The sequence below is a fragment of the Aptenodytes patagonicus genome, chromosome 5 (genome assembly GCF_965638725.1).
Source record: "Aptenodytes patagonicus chromosome 5, bAptPat1.pri.cur, whole genome shotgun sequence".
NCBI lineage: Eukaryota > Metazoa > Chordata > Aves > Sphenisciformes > Spheniscidae > Aptenodytes > Aptenodytes patagonicus.
This window is the reverse complement of record NC_134953.1, coordinates 54,023,248-54,045,636: the sequence shown is the minus strand read 5'-3', so window position 1 is coordinate 54,045,636 and position 22,389 is coordinate 54,023,248. Positions and strand designations below refer to the sequence as shown.

Below are 22,389 nucleotides of genomic sequence, written 5' to 3'. Positions count from 1 at the left end.
AGAATTTGTACACCTTCAGACTGAACTACACAGGCTATGATTTTGATCTTTTGGCATAGCGAAGACTTCAAAAATGTCAAAGCATGTCACAACTCCTATGGCCCTCTACACATTTATATATACATAATGTCAAAATTAATAGGAACTAGCATGCAACTACTAGCTAGACCTTATACAGTTACCAGCATTTTTCTTGGGTTTGCTTTTCACAGTTTCTGTTTTCTCTACATCTTCATTTTGAAGCGTTATTTTCTTCTTTCATTAGTCTCTCTTGTTAAACTCTTTCCTGTGGTGTATTTTTACTTTTACGTTGACTTTCAGGCTCTTTCACTCTCTCCCTGTTCATTCTCAAACCCCCCCCTTATGCAACTCATTCTATTTTCTTGTTCACAAATACCATCCCTAGCCTTCCATCCGACTGTTTTGGTTTTTTTGCTCCTTACCAAACTCGCATTCTCTTTCCAGCTTCTACTGCACATACCAAATATGTGCACACATAAAACCTGATCAAACTTGTTTCCTCATCACACTGACTGGAAGATGACAGACTGTGTCTTGCTTTTGTGTGTATGTGTTGGTTTGTTTTTTTTTTTAAATCTGTAGCTCAGAAACCACTGGACACTACAAAAAGGTCTGTTTTCTAAGGCAGCTTCACAATGAAGCGACAGAGAACAGAATCTGACAGTTTCTTTAGATATTATCACACACCTTAGAAGAGTGAACCGTGCGAGAAAAGTGCAGTGTGTCTCAAAGCATACTGGGCATAATTGTGATAACTCAAAAAACCTGTCCAGTAGTAACAGCAGTAACATCTAGCTTACAACTTAAAAGTATCTCATTAAACTTTCAAGTTTTTGTCAGACACCAGATCATATTTGTAAAGCTTTCTTAGCAAAATACTAGGTGATTAATCCTCTGTTCAAAGTAGTAATGACATCGGAAAACAGCCTGTAAACCTGTTATCTATGAAGTGTTATAATACACATTGTCTTTTCACATTTTTTTTTTTTAGAAGCTTGGCAAGTAAGTTTATACACCAGTTATTTCTGAACCTCTTGTAAAGACAACAACTCTGAGAAAATTTCTGTGAGCTTCCACAAGGTCAGAACAAAAGAATTGCAGAGGGCACATTAATACTTGCCATCTGTGCAAAAGCCTAAGCGCCTGTCTTCTCAACCATCCCAGTCCAACAGCACTTTGGCAGTACTTGGCAGTACTTTGCCATAAGCATAAAAACCCCACAAAAAACGCCAAACAGAATAACAAACCTCCAAACACTTAAAAACAAAACAACAAACCCCCTTACTTTTTGCAAAGATATCAACAGGTGATCCATCAGGCAAGAGCCAAGGCCAGCCTTTGAACTGCCAAGCAGGACCCTGTACAAACACTGCCACCACACGATCCCTATGAACAAAGAAAGAGATGGAGATGTTGATGGCCTTGAACATTTAAAATTACATGTTTGCTTAAACAGGCAATATACCTTAGCATAGTTTCTTATTTTAGTAAGAGCAGTATAGCACATTTAACAACCACACCTCCAGCACGACTGCTTTTTCTCTGTTAAGCAAAAAAAAAAAAAATTCCATGTGATTTTTCTGGACTTTTAGCTCCATCCCTTTGCAGAATGCAGCGCAGTTTCTCATGTTACATTTACAAGAAGTCAAACAGTGTTTATTTCTGGTCATTATTACTTTGCTTTTAAAAAGTGCTCCAACATTTTAGAGATAATCTTCTATGAATAACACTGTAAACTGAGATGTATCAATTTAAAAGCCTTTATTCTGAATACTGTTAACTTCTATTCTAAAAAATTATTAGAAGAGACATCTGCTAAATTTCTGCCTCCGGTTGCAAAGTGCATCACATATTGTAAGGGTATGTAACCATTACCTGTGGTCTAAGTAAATAAATTTATGATTAAGATGAAGCTTTTACACTAATAAAATTTTAAAAAAACCTTTGAGAATAAATGTCCTCCCACATATGGTCTATCTTTTTCTTGAACATTTACATCATCCAACCATGGTTTCTACCTACAATAACAAATAATTACCTCCTTAATCCCCAAATTTAATTCATCATAAAGTCTATTCTTTTCCATTTGGGATTTGGTAATCAAGGTGGAGTTTTGGGTTTTTTTGTTTTTTAAAAGACAGACTAAAGCTTTGCCATTTAAAATGATGTTTTGTAATGGCTAACAGGAAAAAAAAAAACCAACAGCGGCAACATGTTAATTTCTAGATACTAATATCTGATTCTCCCTTGGATAAAAACAAGCTAAAAAACCCACGCCACTTCATCTCTTTGGTCAGAAGCACTTTAGGAACCATTTTAGATGGTTCTTAAAGGTTTGATCATTAAGTATTTTAAGTGCTATTTGATATTTAGAATTTCAAAACCACGGATTTCTGATTAGTTCAAGTTCTCAATACAGAGAACAATTAATTTAGGAACAGGACCTTTTCAAAGTATTCCTCTCCATTAAAATCCACTTTGGAAGTTACAAAACCATCAAAAATGTCACTGCGCACATCTAAAATCCTCACATTTGTGAGGAAGTAGTAAAAATGTTGCCTAATACATTACACCAAATAACAAAAAGATGCTTCTTCAGAATTTTCCTGCTCAAAGAGAAATATGTTTTTTCATAGCATTGAAGAATGGGCTACAGAAAAAAAAAAAACAATCTGCAGCTTTTTCTTAAAAGCTATCTATGATTCCCTTTCCCCAACTGGGGCTCTCCCTTCAGAAGTAGGTTTCCATCATTGAATCCAATTCAATGAATCCGATTTGCTACTGAAACCACAGTTCAGTTACTGTCTGATGTGGGTTTTTTATTTCTTAAACTATTAAAAAAAGTTAGAATGTCAGATGCTGAAGGCCTGCAAACGTATCTTTCTAATAGACCTCATTCAGAAAGCAGACGAGAAAGGAGGATTTTCTCTCCGATCATGTTTCAGTGACTCGCACGCTACAGCATCATGAACTGGAAAACTCATATGAATATTCCTATTTGAATTTCTGGAACATTTCAGACAAACCTAATAAAAACAGTTGTGCTGCTCGTACTGTTAAAATGTGGAGTGTTGGATTTCTTAAGAAGCTTCTTTTAAGCAGTTTAGTGTCATATTATTTTCACCTGAAGAAAAGACTCCTATACAGGTAACAATCAAATCCATTCTTTTATCTGTATCTTAACTTTGTATGCAATTTTATTGGTCCCCTCCAAATTCTGCATTCTCCTGGTAAAGAAATTTTATAAAGGGGAAATCTATTTTACCAGTCTTGTGGCATAAGTTTCAGAGGTTGGTCTACTACTCGATAAGGTACAGTGACGCTGACTGTAGTTCCCCCAGGCTGCATCTGGTCCTTCCTTCTCTGTATTAGAGTTTCATTTTCTCGTTGACAGCCTTGTTTCTTCTTTTCATCTGATGGTACAAACCTTGGGGAATAAAGAAACATTCAGTAGACAAAAGCAATTTATTTGATGTAATCAGCAGGAAAAGTAACAACTTTATCAGAACTTTGCATTATTGGCAACAGTCACTGAAACCATCTCATTTTCACTATGCCAAGCCTCAATCACTACTCATTCAGAACAGCAAAAAATGTAAGAATAATATTTCATAAGCCCTTATGGTAAAAACAGTCGTACTAAAAGGTTCTCTGCCCCTCAAAACTACAGCCTGACCTGTTCTTATACATTTGTGGCACTCCTTGCTGACCTTACCCAATACACTTGCAGATGAGGAGCCAGATCACAAGCTGCTAAATGGCTATAACGCATTCTTTTTCGTGATCACGAGTAACATGGGAAAGTCTTGGGCACTAAGAAACAATTGCTTCCTGGATCAAATTGTAGAGTGCTTGCTTTTGGAGCCATCAGAATTATGTTTTCTCAAGAAAGCTGGGATTTTTGGTCAAAAAGGTTTTTGAGTGAGGTTTTATTTTTTTGGATGATTGTGATTTTACATTATCAACGATTCATCTGGTTACTATGATGTATGATACTACAATACTGGATTTTTTTTTCCCCTAAATAGCTTCTCTGATAGATTAAGTGCTTGGAAATTAAGGATAATGTGATCCTCATACCTTATGTAATCTCCCTATGACAAAAATAAATGCTTAGGATTTGACCCTCCCACAAATGAATTACAGATCTTTTATTTTTCAGCCCCCCACCTTAAAAAAAAAAGGCAATTCCATTTCAAGAGTCTCTGCTTTATGGTGATAATAAAATAAAATACACAGAACAGTTCTCAGAATTGGTATCATAAATGTGAGAGTAGTGTAAGCCTTTCTACTGATGAATCTCAGTGGATTTTGTCAAAAGGAAAGATAACAAAATCATGCATTTTATAGAACTAAAACTATGTCACAGAAAGGTAAGCTGATGTGACCAGTATCACCTACCAGGCCAGCAAAAGAGCAGAGCTCATAATATTTTAGTCAGAACCACCCAGCTGTACTAACACTTTGCAACATTTCATTTCCAAAACTTCTGATAAAAAGAAACATTATGTTTCACTTAACTGCAAAAGTTATCAGGAGTATTGGTGCTACATTTTAAAAACACAGTACTCTACATAATTGGTAAGATTTCTCTTCATTATAGTATAGATGGTGCTTTTAAAAAGTTTACTACATTTTTTGGGTAAGTTGTTTGCAGCATTTCTATTTGTTCTCTTCAACCTATTTCCATTTGAATACTAAAAAACAATTTGAATGTGCTTAAACAGGCAGACTGCACTTCCTACTCATGGAAAAATAGAAAAAAGGAATGAAAAATGAAACATGAGGAAAAGTTCATTATTCAGTCAACTTGAAAACAGTAGTTTTTGTTAACATCTTATATCCAATGGGAAAATGGCATTTCGGGGAAAAATATATCATGTTTTAAGGCAGTACATGGAAATTGTCGATAAACCTTCAAGAAAGACTATTTTACTTTCCTAACATAAATAAACAGATGAAGCCCCCTTATACTCTTCACGATTTAACAGTGTTTCAGAAACAGAAAGGTCACAACCGATTTCTGAAGTGTGCCTCCAAATGCATACAACTGCACTGGAAAATTAAAAAAATCCTGCAAATGAGTATGAATTGTGCATTAAAGTTGACTAGTATTGCAAGTACAGAAAAAGCACTACAGATGTTAAATGATAAACTAGAAATTAAGTTATGCTTATCTGTCTAGTACATGTAAAACAACACCATTCTGAAGAAATACAGACAAAAAAAGCTATACAGGATACACTGGGAAAAAGTACACTTAGGCCACCTACAACATTATAAAAAAAACATTAAGAGAGTCATTTCACCAATAACTGAAGTAATTAGAAAACAGTTAATATTTACATATATTTTATTTACCACACCCAACTAACATACAGTTGCGTGCAACGCACAGAAGCGCTCAACACAGTTCTACTTTGGAAAAAGCTACCAAATGTGACATCAGAATTAAATATTTCTCGTCAAGTTGCTAATTTAAAAACTGAAAAGTGAGGTGCAACTTTAATCATGAGCATACCTAACAGCCTGTCCTGCCAACATGTTGCAGGCTTTGCTTTGCCAATACTAACTGATAGGAAACTGTATTTTATAACTTAAAATGAGGATTTGCTTGGTCTTCTTGAGCCTCTCCTCACCCATCAGAACTAAGGAATCTGGGCTAGAAAGATGGAAATAAAATGCTTTTAAAAAAAATAATTTTAAAAATTACAACACCCCCCCAACACCTTTTACCCAAGTGGCAAGGTCTATATGAAAAGCCGGGATCACCTAAAATGGTGGACAGCATGAGAAGAATTTTGTTCTTTATTACGTTCCACGCACTGAATGAGAACAAACTCGTACAGAATATGTAAATAAAAAACAAACAGCCATACATACATTACAGTGATAATGAAATATTCATATGAACAGCAATCTAAAAGGTCACATTTTTAATTTGTAAATGTGAGGAAGCAAACACATTTTAAATGGAAACAGGAAACCTAGCTGCCCCTGCCAAATTAGACAAACATGAACACTAAGCAGCAATATTGCTAAAGAGTCTAACAATTTCACCACTATATTTGAGACCCCTCAAATTTGGTTGAAACAGGCATTCTCAATTCTACTTCCAGCTTTAAATGTTTCTGTGTTTAAGAATTCATTTGAACATCAGTTAATTGACAGTTTCTCTTCATTTCACAGTCAGCTAGAAACTGTGTTACAGCCATTAAGGCACTATTCAGTTGTGCCTCAGTCATGTATCTTCTAGACAATAGCTTCAGTTCTATTTACTGTAAAAACCTGTATGTTTTTGAATGCATTTCTCCAGGACAGAACATAAAATATCTTGTTATCTGAATTTTCTGAAGAAAAAAATATCAATGAGCAGATTCACATGGAACAGTAGAGAAGATGACTGTCATAAAGAAAGCATTGAAGGAAATGTTTACATATATGTACGCACACAGAGTACAGGAATAAATGACAGCTTACAGAAAGTTTATGAGATACATGCTTGCATTTCCAGGAACCATTGATTCAGTAACTATAATAAAAGCCATGTGCTCAAGAATTGAGAATCAATAGAAATTACCATATGATTATAAATATAATCACAGCTTACTCCATCACTACCTGGACACAAAAAGACAAGCTTAGAAATCTGAGTATTAAAAGAAAACAGCAAAACCCCCATCTTCTCTTGGGAATTACTTGCCACAATACTATAGCTGGTGGCTTAACTACATATTTGTACTTGACACCTTTTTAATCATCCAACACACTAGAAATGTCTTTTGAAACCTGACTCTGCAGGAACTTACATTTTTTTGTTGCTTCTCCAGATTACTATTCCCTAGTAAAAAAAAAAAAAAAAAAAAATCCCGTATCTACTTAGAATCCATTTTTATACCCCTACTAGGAAATTAATAGCACTCAGTTTTCGTGCTGTTAATTGCCAAAATCATTAGAATCATAGAATCATAGAATCATTAAGGTTGGGAAAGACGTCTAAGATCATTGAGTCCAACCGTCAACCCAACACCACCATGCCCACTAAACCATGTCCCTAAGTGCCTCATCTACATGTCTTTTAAATACTTCCAGGGATGGTGACTCAACCACTTCCCTGGGCAGCCTGTTCCAATGTTTAACCACTCTTTCAGTAAAGAAATTTTTCCGCATGTCCAATCTAAACCTCCCCTGGCGCAACTTGAGGCCATTATTCACATAAAAACTGGTGCGCACTCTCACTTTACAAAGACAGCAGGTCCCTTTCCTAAGGTAACAGGCAAGCAACTGAACAAAATCAAATTATGGGAGGTAATTGGTAAGATACTAGCCACTGAACTGCCAGAGCCGCTCATGCCTAGGCTCTAAACTCACATCAGTTGCTAGTATTAACTTTAAAACACTTTCATTGAGGTCAGGTCAGCACTTCTGGGCCCCCAACTCAGGCATACTGAAAAATGCATGAACAGAGAATAAGGCAACTCCAATGCTGGACAGTAACCGAGACCATTGTAATATACGTTTGATCGTGTTTAGAACTGGAGATGGAGACTTATTTTTACAACCCCCTCAATATTTTTGTTAGATTACAGTTTCAAAAGCTTCATACACCTATTTTTGCAAGAGAACAAAGCTTTTTTTGTAATATATCATCCCTAAATCTTTCAGATAGTTTGCTCAAATCAAAGCTGGATAAACCTCAGTGAGTTGTCTGGCCACATATGGTGAAACATATCATGAGTAAAAGCATCATCATAATAAAAATACATAATCATCATCTAATCATTTACATCTGCCTGATATAACTCCTGCCTCACTTTTGTTCCATGTAAAGCAGAAGCATTGCCTCTGAAAAGCCTAACTTCAGATATTCTCAACTACTTAGTCTGGAAAGCCAGATTTTACAGAATAATTACGATATGCAATGTTGCATTCAGATAGTGAGTAAGAATACAGTGTATTATATGAAATATTTTTTAAGAAGCTTCACAATAACCATAAAGTATTGCAGTTCTGATTTTAAATGAAATTATATCTTTTTAATATTTTAGAAACTCTTCCATTTTTATCTTGTACTCCGCTTGTTAGAAAAATAACCTTTCAAAAAAGGTTATCAAGAATATTTGCATATTATACAGCATGTGCATTGTATATATTACAATTTATATATAGAAATGTCCCCCTACAAAATCTAAGTTGCAACAAATATATCCAACAGATAAATCAGATACCTTAAAAAAGGAAGTCTTAAACGAGTAACATGCTTCCTGTTTATTGTTATATATATTTCATTCTACTCATATCTTTCCTACTTTCCATATTGTCTACTTCAAAAGAGAGCATAACATTAGTGATTAATTAAACATGCTAAGCATCATACAAACGTCAGCCAAAATTGGCAAGGAAAAAAAACCCCAACATACTACAGAGCTATGAAAAGGGTTACCAAAAATGTTGGTGTAATTAGTAAGTTTCTTCCAGTCCTTGACAATTGAATTTAATGCCTACCATAGTACTGGATGAAGACTGTCCTGTTTATTTTATAACAAACAACCTAAAATATCTGCCAATGACAGTGCAATTACTTTTTCTCATATCCAAAACTACAATGCATTGCAGTCTAGTTACTTATGAAGAAAATCCAGCATCCTAGACAAAAACAATCCTAAAAGACAGGGATTCCCAGCTATGACTAAGTTTTAGTTTTTAAGTGGTTTGATCTCCAATTATAATTTCGCCTTTGTTCCTTATTTTGTTTTAAGAAACATTTAAATGGCAGGAATCCCCAAAGTTGGTTTTATTTATGAAACCCAAATACTCATTCTTTATTATCACACACTCCACAGAACTGTGCTGCCTCAGGGATCAGGCATGGAAGAAAAAGTTGCCCTGTAAACAGCCCATGTCACATGTGTATCACAGCTTCCATACTCTAACAATCCTGGGGGCCTCATTCTCCCACGGTTCTCCTACATTTCTTAGCAGTCTCCCCTGCAATGGCTCTTACTCTTCCAGCTCCAAAAATTACTTCTCCTTGTGTTATATCATTGATCTCCTCTGACGGCTAATACAAGCAGGTCAATTACCTCTAGAAAGTCAAGAAATTCAAATCTATCTGCATCTTCCTCAGCAGGGGTAAGGGAGGGAATATTAATTTGGGTGTGTCTTTTCTACCTGGACAATATTTCTTTATTCCAAAACTTGTGGCAATGACAGGTGTCTTCCAAATCTCTGCTCTTCTGCCAAATTTAGCTGAAAGCAGGGAATGAGTTAAAGGCGGCGGTGGTTTAGAGGCAGAAATTAGGTAAGTCTTCTTTCCTTGGAAAACCATCACATATCTATCAATTACGCTCTACATCAAGGCTAGTTCTACACTCTGCATACCTGAACACTAAAAACAAACCCTGCAGCCATTCCTAAACAAACTACTTCAATAAGTTTGAATGCCAAAAAATACAGGCCAGGTGGCGTATTTTCTAGAAGAGTGCTAGGACTGTCATGGCTAAATTAATATTTTGCTCTTCTGAATTCTGCTATTGCACTTCTGATTCATTAACATACCTTGCTGCTTCACTTTGTCTTTCATACCTGTTAACTACGTCCTCCTTTGACCCCTTAAACTTCATTTCATTTTTCACTGGATCATGTTCTTTGCACTCTAATGATCAGCCTCCTCTTGGGGCATGTCTTGTGAAGTTAACTGTAGCTCTACCCCAGTGGAGCTGAAAACAGTGCAAGCCTCCTAGCACAGATAGACTTAGACATGACATATAGGTGCTTTATTCCATTATAGCTACTTCCATATCAGAAAGTCACAAATTATATAAGATGTAAAATCCAGGGCTTGTACTTGTGAAATTTTTTCTTAAACATAAAAACCCATATAAACAAGCAACATCCTCTGTCAACACAATTATATCAGTCCAGTAACTGCTTGCACATTAAACTACAATGTTAAAAGCCAGCCTTCTCTCCAATTAAATATTTCAGAAGAGGCACCAAGAGTCCAGTATGCTTACTGGATCTTTGATGATATGTGGCAGTAATCTAAAAACTAAAGCTGGAGATCAGAAGGCACCTGGTATCTCACAGCACAGTTTTAAAAAATTCTAGGGTAACTCCAGTAACATCTGTAGCACCACAATAAGGGCAGCCTATTTTTGAAGAAAAGCAGTGTATAGTCTAATAAAGGAAACGCAAAGTGCTGAAGGTGGAAGAAAGAAGAGGTCTCCATTTTTTGAACATTACACTGCTACAGATTGTCCGCAATGGTTTTCCCTGTGAAAATGACTGCCCGTTTCAGAAAAATGAACTGGTATTAACAGATAGGCAACTCTAAATACCATAATCTGTTGGACAAGCAGAAAGATGTGGGGTTTGGGGAGGGGGTGGGGTGGGGTGTTGTGTTTTTTTTTAAATTAACTATAATAGTGAATTTTACCTTACCAGAAAGTAATTTGCAGTATTGATTGCATTCAGCCATAATGAATTAAATCTTAGAATCAGATGCGTAATGCCATAAACAAATTTTAGCAACTCATTAATATTTCCCTGAATGAATTTGCATCAATACTTAATGACAATGCTTTATTCTTATTTTTGTTGTATGTAAACTTTAAAAAACTTCTTTATTTACACAACCAGCTGACCTGCTCAGCTGATACAGCCGTTTATCTAAAACAGAGGCCACCCTCCGGTCCCCTTCTCCTTTACAATAACCGTGGTCATTTCCTGAAATCTTTTCTGAGCTCCGTAAGCACATTGCACTTGCTCATCTTCTCTAAGCCTTCTTCCATTGTAAGGGCTCGTTGATCGGTGGCACATGTGTGCATATATGTTACGTAAAAGAAAACCACTATAGTCATTAGAAATGGTACTGTAAGACTTTCTTCTCAATCTGCCCATTTGGCCCACAGGTCACAACTGGAAAAAACTCTGAAAATAAAGTTTTTGCTTTTTCAAGAGGCATTAATTTCTTTTACACTCTGGTCTTTAAAACTAGCTTGTCACGAGACAGTAAATACTCCCTCTTGCTTAATTACTAGTTTGGTACTAGTATACCTTTATATCTGAAAACAGTTTTTTATACAATATGTTCTAATCAGCTACTTACTTCAGATCTTGCAGAAGGTCCTTTGCATTAAGCATCGTTATTAAAGAGGTCGTAGCTGCTGGAATAATGATTATGGGAGTTCGAGATCCTGTAGAGATAATAAAGTTACATTTGCCTGGTTTTTTCTTTCGTTGTGGTTTTTGTTGGGTCCCCCCCCCCTTTTTTTATTAAAGGAACTGTACATAAAAACAAAACTCTTGCTTAACAGATCAAAATAATGGAAAAGTATTCAAAGAAAATTGTAGTAAATCTTTCCTAAACCGAAGGTTTTCATTCACCAAAAAAAAAAGCATACCCCTGTATCAGGAGTCTCTAAATATGGTAGGACCCATATTTAGCAAAACAGAATGCTGTCTGCAGTCCACTGCTTGTTTATATTGTTGCTTGTGGTTCCAGCAAAAGGTAGAGTGAAAAGGCTCGTGTAACTACAGTTGACTCACCTTTTTTCTGGTTTGGAGGTGGTCTTGCTTGAGAAACTGAGAAAAAACAGAAAATATGGCAGAATGACTAATAAATAAATACAAATGTCATTGTAAGGCAACAAGTTGCAGGAGTGAACAGAGAAGAGTCACATTATAGCCATTAGATCATTTTCACAGATGCAATACACAGTTGAAGAACGGATTTATAATTTGGGTCTCAGTATTTAGAAGACAAACAGCTTTTGAGCGTCTGAAAGGGATGTTAGGACAGTTGAGTCAATCTCTCCTAATTTTACTGAAACGAGTCATCCCTCTACATCCTCCTCAAAAGGTTGGGGCACTATAGCATTGACAAAAATTGCCAGCAATCTTGAAAAAAGCTGCTTGTAGATCTTAAGTTCAATAGTGCTGAACCAACAGGAAGACTGTTTCACAACAAACTAATCTTTACAGACCCTCACCTTTTCATTAGTAGTTATTATTGTACTCGATACCTCTAAGATTTAGCTATCCTTAACACAAATAGAACTTTCAACAGTCAAAATCTAAATTTCAGGCTTACTCAAGTTAATTTCGGATTGCAGTTTGACTTACATGAGCTCTTTGGGTGCCAGAAACAATGAAACTTGACAGATATGGTAGCAGTCAAGCAAAAAAAACACGACAAAAAACCCCAAAACAAGAAACCAACAAAAAAAACCCCAAACCACCAAACAAAAAAACCACACAAACAATACTGGCCAGATAGAAACCAAAGAACTCCTGCCCCCCCCCAATGTTTCCACTTCAGTCTTCCAAGTTATGACCTCCTCAATATGGGAGATACATCAGTCCAAAGATGGAAAAGCATATACGTTTCTTCACTTTGGTGCTATTACTGAAAAACCTGGCTTCCTCCAAATAAACATTTTATAGTTCAGTTTTCATGAGTCCTAACTTAAAGAACGAACTGTTGTGCTTGATAATTATCATTATATGTGTTTATCCTAATTCACAAAAAATCAAAAAATGGTGAGTAGTAGAAAGATTGATGCAGACTAACTCAAGTCTCAACTGCTACTATGCATGACAAATTTCATTAATTGACTTCCAATTTCATAGTACCAACTTGCTCATGTTTATTTACAACCAACTGTTTCAGAAACTGCCTAGAACAGTATAAATATTCACAACACATAGTTGCCATTGTTGAAATATTGAGACCATATCCTTAATTATCTTTTCCTGACATTGTCAAATGCACAGATATAATTGGCGACACTATATTGAACTACATGAACTTTACCCACTCAATGATTTTTTTTTTTTTTTTAAATCTAGGTATCTCCTTAATGTAAAAAAGTTCCTGAAATATATGGGCAGCATCAGCTGACCTAAAAAAAAAAAAAAAAAAAAAAAAAAAGGGGGGGTGGGGGAAGCATCTGTAAGAAATTTGATAGCTGTACCAAGACAGGCTAGTAGAAAAGCAGGTTCTGCGGAAAGGTGCAGAAAAAAAATCTTAAATTAAAAGCATAACTCAGATATTTTTTCAAATCAGTATTGTACAACGGTTTTGCCCAATTCAACTAACACTTCTTATGTGCAAAGCAGCATCCTCCTGGAAATTGCACGTTTTAAATACTTTGACTGCTAAGAACAGAACTGATTTTTTAAAAGTTCCAAACCCTACGATATCCTAAAACAGCCAGAAAGATAAATCTTTTTTTTTTTTTAATACTTTCTTCTGACTATACCTCTCTTCTTTATTCTCTCTTCAACTTACAATATAGAGGCAAGATAATGGATTAGACTGGCCTTAGAGAAGGGCAATATCAGTATAACCTGTATAATGTACAAAAAATACACTTCTGCCAGTTAATGCCCATGAAGTCACAGCTAGCAGTAGGGACCTGTGACAACTCAGTCAGATTTCTGCTCTTGCCACTTCTACCCTTTTCATACTGCTGTCTGTCAACTCCATTTGCATTATTATGCTTAACTGGGCTAGTGAGATAAGTATGACAGCCAGCATGACCTTTCTAGTACCAAAATAACCAAACAGAAGAATCTGTGCACGACGGCATTTAGGTATGCTGAGAATATTCAATATTAGAATAGATTTTTGAGGAAGAATCATTTTTACGATATTAAGTCTTAGCATTAAATTCTACTAATAAATCTCAAGGAATTAGCAAGGCACGCATTGAAAGCGTTTAGTAGTCTCAACAAGTAAGTACACAGTAATTCTAGAAAAAGTATATTCATTTTAAAAGGTGGCTTTGTTTCCAAAAAACCCCAAAACATTCCCTTTCCAATACCTTCATAACAACAACAATAACCATCATCTTGTTCTTAAATAAACACCTTTCACTCGAGACTTTCTTCCACCAAACCAGAAATTCTCATAGTATGTAAACTAGGTGCAGATATGCACATAGCTGTTTGGAAACACTGATCCTCTCATATACTGTCTGTACGCTTACACTCTCTTAAAAACTCTTTCTAAGGGTTTCTCATTAAACCAAAACAAAGTACTTATATCATTCTATCTTTGAATCTCAATTTGAGATTCAATCTGACATACAAAATGGACTTGGTAGCTAAAGTCTACTAACTGGGAATTAAAAAGCCAGTTGAGGATTCTGGCCCCATTACAAATACCTTACGTGCTAAGAAGTGTGAAGAAGTAATATCACATTCTGAGAAAGACTTATTTCTGATATATTAATAATAGAAGTAATAATATATCTCTTTTTGAGATTAGCTTTTCTATTTAGGTTGTTTCTTCTTGGAGTATTAACCAGCTCCTATTATATATTTGAGCTGGCATTTGTGAAGTACCAAGCTGACAACCAAGAAGTTCGTCACTTTTTAATTTCACTAGCACATCCTTTCAATGGACTAACTGGGCAACACACTGAAGAGAATGAACCCAAGCCCCACGGTGCGACATTAACCAAAAAGTTATGAGTTATTTCCAATACATATGCAGTTAAAGGCCACAAATAAATGATCCCCACTTCATTCTTCATGTAACTAAAGTTTTAAATAATACTTCTTTGAAACTCAAACTTATTTGGAACAGAAGCACAAATGATAGTAGGCCACCTTACCTGGTCGTGGTACAGGCTGTGCTGCTGGAGTTTGCGTTTTTCGAGCAGAAGCACCTTCCTTTTAAAAGACAGAAGAGGTAACATTAACAGCTCACCTTCTTGTTGGGTACATGGGTTTTTTAAATGAACACAGAGCTACAGAGGGTATCATGAAAATGAGGGCAATACATTTCCATTAAAGAGAAGAAAGAAAATAGTGAAAATATTCAAAACTCTTTACAGATTCTGTTTTAGACTTGGGGAGGACAGATAACCTCATAAGCTTTTACAGGTTTACATTTTAACCATCAAATGCCAATCAGAAACTTCTTTTCTATATTCAAAGAAACCTTTTCTATTTATAGTATTGTTTCATTTTACCTATGATCACTTCACCAAGGGTTAGTAATGTAAATGTAAGCAATTGGCTATAGAAATTTCAAAACAAGACCTTCTTATGCTCTGGATGGAAAACTAGGACCAAGAAATTGCAATGCATTCCTGCCTTGAAGAGTTTTAGTGCTCAGAAATAGCACACTCATGATAATTAGTTCTGCTCATGCCTTATCCAATTACCTTAATGTAACAAACAAAAGACCTGCACTACTCTCTATTCTTGTTAACTCTGCAGACTCAACACACCAAGTAAGAGAACAGTGAGGTCTGGTTCCAAAGCAACATTAAATTCCTGCAAGAACAAATTCTGTTCTCAGTTACTTCTGTGAAACCTCACTGAACAAAAAATATATTACTAACAATATTACTAACACTGTAAAAAAAATGCTACATATTCCAGCCACTTCAATTTGCAAGGCTGACAGAAAACCTTTTAACATGAAACCATGAATTTTATCTGAAAGTTACTTAAACGCTATGTGAAGCATATCCTTCAACTGTGAGACACTCAGAAAGGTCAGAGATCCCATCCTGGGAAAACCTGTTGGAAAGGACTCCAATATGGCATTATCACATTTGTATGTCCACGCATAAATAACAATACATTCTGTAATTCAAAATAAAAAAAGCTAATGAGCAGGGGACTACACACAAGCAACCTCAAGTTCCATAATTTAAATAACACTTAAAGAAACTGCTTTTAAGTTTCCACCATGAAAGTTAATACTCTGTTTTTATCTCAAGAACTGTGAAGTACAAATAGAAGAGAAGATCACTGAACAAGCCCTTAGAAAACACAAATTTACTCAAAATATCTCTTCCCTGAGCTTTAGTCAAAGCCAGCCATGATTAGTTACAATAGGATGGAGCTGACATTTGGTACAGTGCACAGCTTTTGTAACTTTTACAGTCAGCAACCTCCTATTAATCTTCAGTATAAGGATTTAACCCCCCACTGCAAGAAACGGATTAAACTCAAATTTTGCTGTACTCTTTTCTGCTTATTAAAATACCAACATCTATGTAGGGCACTTGAGTCAGTAACTGTTATTTTAAGACTTACTTTTTTAGTATCTGAGAAGAGGTATTTTTACCAATGTCCTTTCATAATAATTACTCAGCAAATGGTAAAAATCAAAATACCACACTAAAGGAAGAGCAGCAGGAAAGGCTGACTACCTTTGAGAGAAGCCTTGCGACTGAGAAACAGTAGTTATTTGAAACATCACCACCTTTCTTTTCGCCAAGAAAGTGGAAATAAAACATTTTGCATCTGTTTCTACAGAAAAATATCATTTTCTGTGTGAAAAGACTGTTCCTGTGGTGCACTAATTACACATGTTGAAGAAATACCAAGAATTCTCCCATAACATTTCCTTAAATTCAAAGCACTTTATGAAATGGAAAAAAACCCCAACCCATCAAGCTAAAGAAACGTCACTTCCTGCAATGCTAAGTTTCAAGATTCTAAATCCAATTCAGTTTCCTTGGATGCTTAACTATTACTGTCTGCAGTCCCACACATCCATTCCTCTTTTGTCCCCTACAGAATCAGTAATGCAACTTTTCAGCCTCCCCTTCCACTTACTCAGTGCCTCGCCTATCATAAACAGGCCCTGCAGGACCTACGGCAGCTGCAGCAAAGGGAGGGAACCAGGAGCTGCTTCAGAGATTCTGGCGTTTTTCTGCAGCCTTGGAAAGAATTATAACCAAATTATAATCAAAGCTTTACTTTGGTTTCCATATGACTTGTGCTTGTGATTTCTCTCTTCACCAAAATGCCCATAAGGCACCAGAATACACATAGAATCAAGCCTAACAACATAACTGGCAAATATTCTGTTTGTGAGTTTTTCATACTTTCCTCGGAATTATCTTCTCTAAAGTGATTAATGGGAAACTTAGTGCAGAAGCCTAAAACAAAAAGGCAGGCTTTGAGAACATCGCAACTGCAGCAAACAAACAAAAAACCCCAAGCCCAAAACAACAACAAAAAAAGCACATTAAAAAAAATAACAATCACATGACTATCTGATTAATAGTAGGAAATAAATTCATTTAAATGAGTAGATACAAAAGACAGCTATCACTTCCATGCCTACGACCTTTCTATTTGTGAGAACAATTTCTGCAAATATCAATAGATGATGGCGGTCACAGCTAATTCACTGCCTTAGACTGATAATTTCATGGATGAACCGCAGCTCACAACTCCCGATATTCTGGCATCTTAGCACAGAAGCTCAGTTGTCACCTACTGAAGGCATAACAACCCTCCTTTGTAACTGATTTACATCTCTTCTCTCTTTATGATTATCAGTGACTTAATCACCACCTTCTATTATGTAAAAACTGCAGACAATGTAGCAGAAGCAGCTCTGATCAATATTTCAACCCCACATTTCTTAAATGGTTTGTAAGGAGAAAAGTATACTATTAAGATGAGGAAGAAACAAAAGTACAGAGCAGTGATGGTTGACAAGATATACTAAGTGGAGAAGAAAAACTGCTTTCAATAAGGAAGTCATTAGCAGAATAATTTTGCTAACATTTCACACTGTCCTGAAAACAAAAGACACTGAGTTTAGATACAAAATTAATGCTTTTCAAAAGCATTCAGATAGAGGTGTAAGTTTTTCCTATGACAACCCATTAATTTATGACACAAGCTCCGTTTACAAGGCAGGTATAACCACAGAGAACTACATGCTAGGATTTCTCCCAGAGGAAAAGAAAATTAAGTTGATGGAGTAAACGTCATTGTTGGTTCATTCAACCACACGAGGTAAGTGCTGCTGGTAATTTATGGCCTGTTAGCTACTCAGAGGCAACTTCTCGTTTGCATGCTCTAACTCCTTGTAAAGACAGTAGCTTATTTCCCAGTGAGCACACAGCAAGATAGTTCAAATATTCTAATGTGAAGTTTTTAATGTAAAAGTTACTCTTAAGTAACTAGCACACTGCAAATTCAAAATCCAGTTAGGGGAGCTTTTGTTTGTGCAGCTGTACCCTAAGCATCAGAAGCAGCAGAAATCACTGTTTAGCTATCTAAAGAACATTCATTTCCTCAAAGTTTCTGAACACTTAACAGTTTTGCTCGAAGATGACATACCCAATTCTTATGCATGAGCCATTTGAGACTGTTAAGGAGTATATTATGAATATTCGTAAGTTGAAACTAATGTAGTAACAAAACCATGTAATTTGAAAAATACAAATCTTCTTTCGGATGACCACTTAACATCGTATTTTAATCAAAAACATATTACTTGGTTTGTGATAATTTACCATAGAAGGTTATGTATAGTTTACTTATGATTTACATTAAATATATGAGTATTTAACCATTCAGAAGCAACAACCTGACATAGAATGAAATCAGGAAAACAGATACCAAAAGCTTCATACTTTCCTGGATTTCACTGCATCATTTACAGATACACAACTGTATATACTTTTCAGTGGAATTCATTCCATTTCAGTACTAATGTTTCCTATCATATTAGACATTTACAAAATGTCTGCTCAATAACTGTTTTTATTTTAGTGTATGCCTTCTGCTATTTAGCATTGTCCTACCTAAAAACCTAAAATATTGGGTTCACAAACCAATGCATGAATAGAAAACAGGTTAGTACATGTGAAAAAAATCCAGCTTCCCACTTTGTGACGGTGTGCTCCCCCGCCCAACCTGACCTTTATCTCCTGTAACCCTGCTCAAGCAATAACTGCCAGGGGTGGTTGTAATGGATGCTGGTCGTGATAGCTGCATCCGGCTCAAAGTACATTCGGGAGCCAGATAACAACACAACAGCCCTTGGTTATTGCAAGAAATACGCCCACCTAACCACAGTTATCAGTATGTAAATATGACTATGAGTCAACCATCTTACCCCTATAAATAGTGAGCAGCCCAAGAGCCCTTTGAGCTCTCCTGCAGGGCAGCGGGCTGCACGACAGGATCTCCCCTTGAGTAGGGACACCTCTCAAGGTTACTCCTCGAGGCTGAGAGATTCCTTGTGGCAAGAGATCCTCGGTAAGTGACTAATAGCATGCTAAACTTTGAAATCTTAGCTAAGTGATATAAAGGATTGATTGCGCATATATAATCCTTTAGACATAAACCGTTGACCAAGACTGGGACTAGGATTGGATCCAGCCACACCTAAACTCCTCTCTGAGAAGTTTAGAAAGCAAGGGGGTCCTTTCTGAACCTCATGACTCAACGGGAGGGTCTCCCTGACAGTAATGTCTGACCCTGTCCTCTATGCAGTAAATAATGAAAGTGTACCTTCCCATCGAATCTTGTTCACTGTCGCATTTACCATTGAACTTTGTTAATTCACACTTTAACTCACTCTTTTCTATCAATATTGTTGCTTCTCTCTCACGAGTGAAGTGTAGTCTCACTCCATCCGCGACACACTTAGAGTCAAACAAGGAAAAAAACCCCGCACCCTGAAGGACAACTGACTTCTTCTATTATTGTACGCCCTGGTAGTTAACCTTTTAGTGTGTTCTTTTCTTCCCTCATTCCTTCATACAATTTCTATGTTTGTCTTAAAAATTCAGACACTGCTATGTGCTCTGATAAGTTTTGTGAAGCTTTACGTCTATTGCTTCAAGTCCCCTAAATTTGTACATTTTGTATACAGCTTACTTCACATCTTTCCTTTCACATATGCATTCATTTTCCCTTCCCTGCTTCTACATTATACAAGCAAGTTGCAATATATTATGAAGATGCAAATTGTTTTGGACAGATTCTTATCACATTTGTCTGGCCTCCCATATATTACATCCTCAATCCATTTTAATGTAAAAAGTTCAACAACTTTTAAAAGATCTATTTCTTGCAAATCTGAGATATTCCATCTACACAAACATCAAAAATTATCTAACAAAGTAAGCTACTGTCAATCTATAGCTGTATTTAGTTACCCAACAGTGGGTGTTGTTTTGTTTTTTCTATATTTTAGATACCTAGTACTTTTCTTAAGTCTAAATGAGCATTAACATCCACACATAAGTTACTCTCACTCATTTCTCAGTTGGATCAGAAACTGCCTGAACATAACTCATGCTACATTTTAGGAAATGAACTCTCATGTTTTAAGCAATAAAACATGTTATATTGGTAGAATTTTTTCATGGAGGCACGTTTCACAGATACCCAAGTTAGTTGACTCTCTTGAAGCACAAAAAAGCTATTAAAAGTTTCTTATTGTGGTTTCGCAAGGTACAAATAATGGAAGGAAAAACCTCAAACTCTTAACTATTTCATTGCACATTCACTATCCCAACTGGTTTCTATGTAGAGATCGATACAGTCTGTAATATTTTGACCTTTAAAAAATGTTAGAAGGAACGGATAGAATTGACAATTTGATGCCATCTTGTGGCTTTTTTAATTTAGCAAATTTAATTTCTGTCTTGTTCCTTTATAACATTTAAATTAGTACAAGATCTTTGCCCAAAAATCTAAAATTTATTAGGTAACTTGCGTGCTCCTGCACAGAAGTTGTACAAGTAAAAATTAACATTTGATTCTGCAAGAAGTATTAGCAACTGCTTGCATATGAAACATAAAGCAGCTTTCAGCTTCACCATCCATGATGGAAGACAATTCAACCAAAGACTGTTCTGTTCATAAAGATGAACGTAGTAAAACCGAAACACTCGGATCTCAAATGAGAAAGAAAATAAATACATGTGGATGGTAAGCTTGTAAAATTATCTTTAAGAACAGACTTCAATTTATCTATTAAATTTAGGGCAGAAGGGACTGTAAGAACACATTTTAATTACCAGCAACTATACTATCATTGCCCGAGTGATTTAAAGTATTGAACCTTTGAAAGTTCTAGTAAAGCCAGTCTAAAGAACTATGGCAAAATCTAAAACAACTGTATAGTTGAAAAACATTATTTTTCTAGAAATTAAATCTTGTATACATCAATGTATGACAAACAGCCAAAACAATGGGATGACTTCAAAAACAGGTATCTGACATCTGGTCCAGATGCTCTACTTTAAGCTAGATAGAAACATCTATCTATTTCATATAAATAGCTTGGATTCTGAAATGAAAGGGCTTTGTTCTAAAAATTTAAAGCCCTTAAAAGCCTTGGGGGGAAATCTTCCAAAGAACCAAGCAAAAACAATCCAACTGAGTTGCTCTGCCTCTGCAGTCTTCCTAATAATTCTCTGACTTCTGTTCATATCAAGAAAATTTTAATAATATTTTAAGTTTAACTAGTGTTCCACATCATCATTTTATTTACACACGAAGTGGTATAGCTTATTTGCATACTTCTATGCACACAAATCTGCATATGCAGTCCCCTAAGACAGGTATTTAAATAATAAATTGCAAGCTTTTAACTGCCTTCCTAATTTTAAACTATGCTGTAAAAAAATAGTATTTGATAACAGGATCTTAACTATTGTGCAAATACTGCTAATATCACAGTCATTTTAACTTCCATTGCTTGCAATATTAATAAAAAGGTCATTTCTACTGTTTACATTGTTTCAGCTTCCTTATAGTCTAGAAAAGAGAGTGGGAGTTTAAGCAGAATTAAAGATATTTTTATAGAATGAATTTAAAAAGGGGAGAAGTTTACCATTATTTATCAAAGGCTTCTGATACCAACTGCCTAAGGAAAATAACACCATAGCTTTACTACTTCCTACTTCGACAACTAAAAAACTGATGTGACAAAAGGGGTTAGTAAGTTATATAAATCATGTTTGTTTCAAAATACAAAACTGCTTATACTGAAGATCATGTCTTATCAAGCATAGTTTGAAGAAAAATACCAATGGAAGATTGCCAATCCTGAAATCCAGTTGCAAGAAAGAAAACTTGATGCCCATCTTCTTACAAAGATAAGGCAAATTTCATTATAGTTTTCAAAATACCGTTAAAGCTAGTACATACAACAAATTTCACAAGTGTAAGGAAATCAGATGTAGACAGTCTCTTCTGAATGAGTACTGCATTACAATGATGGAGGAGAGGGAGAAAGGAGAAGCAAGGGAGGGTGGCAGAAATAAAACTATGCTTTTGTCATCAAGGGGCTTAACTGAAATTTAGAAATACTAAGACTTGTTGTTCCGCAGCATTCAAATTAAACTTTTTTTACAACTCTGGTCCTTTATTAATCCATTATAGAATCAAAACTGACAAGATTCTGAAACATTGACAGTATAAAACAAAGAACAGGACTGATGTTTTTTTCCAGTAGCAGGTTAGGCCTGGAGATCAGTGTCATTGAAAGACATGAAAAATACTCACTGCAATTTCTTGTTTATTACAACCAGGTCAAAAGAAGTTTGGTTTAAACACAGAAAAGCATGACTGAAT

General features: G+C 35.6%; 1 protein-coding gene across 1 annotated transcript in view; it reads right to left on the bottom strand.

Annotated features, from left to right (window-relative positions):
• Window positions 1–22,389, bottom strand: part of CDC73 (cell division cycle 73) — a 112,736-nt gene that overhangs the window by 4,831 nt on the left and 85,516 nt on the right. The window contains exons 11-15 of the mRNA XM_076339872.1: window positions 14,646–14,703; window positions 11,572–11,607; window positions 11,132–11,219; window positions 3,287–3,448; window positions 1,307–1,407 (exon numbers count right to left, since the gene is read on the bottom strand). Coding sequence (XP_076195987.1) covers window positions 1,307–1,407; window positions 3,287–3,448; window positions 11,132–11,219; window positions 11,572–11,607; window positions 14,646–14,703 — 445 coding nt within the window. The remainder of the gene's footprint in view (window positions 1–1,306; window positions 1,408–3,286; window positions 3,449–11,131; window positions 11,220–11,571; window positions 11,608–14,645; window positions 14,704–22,389) is intronic.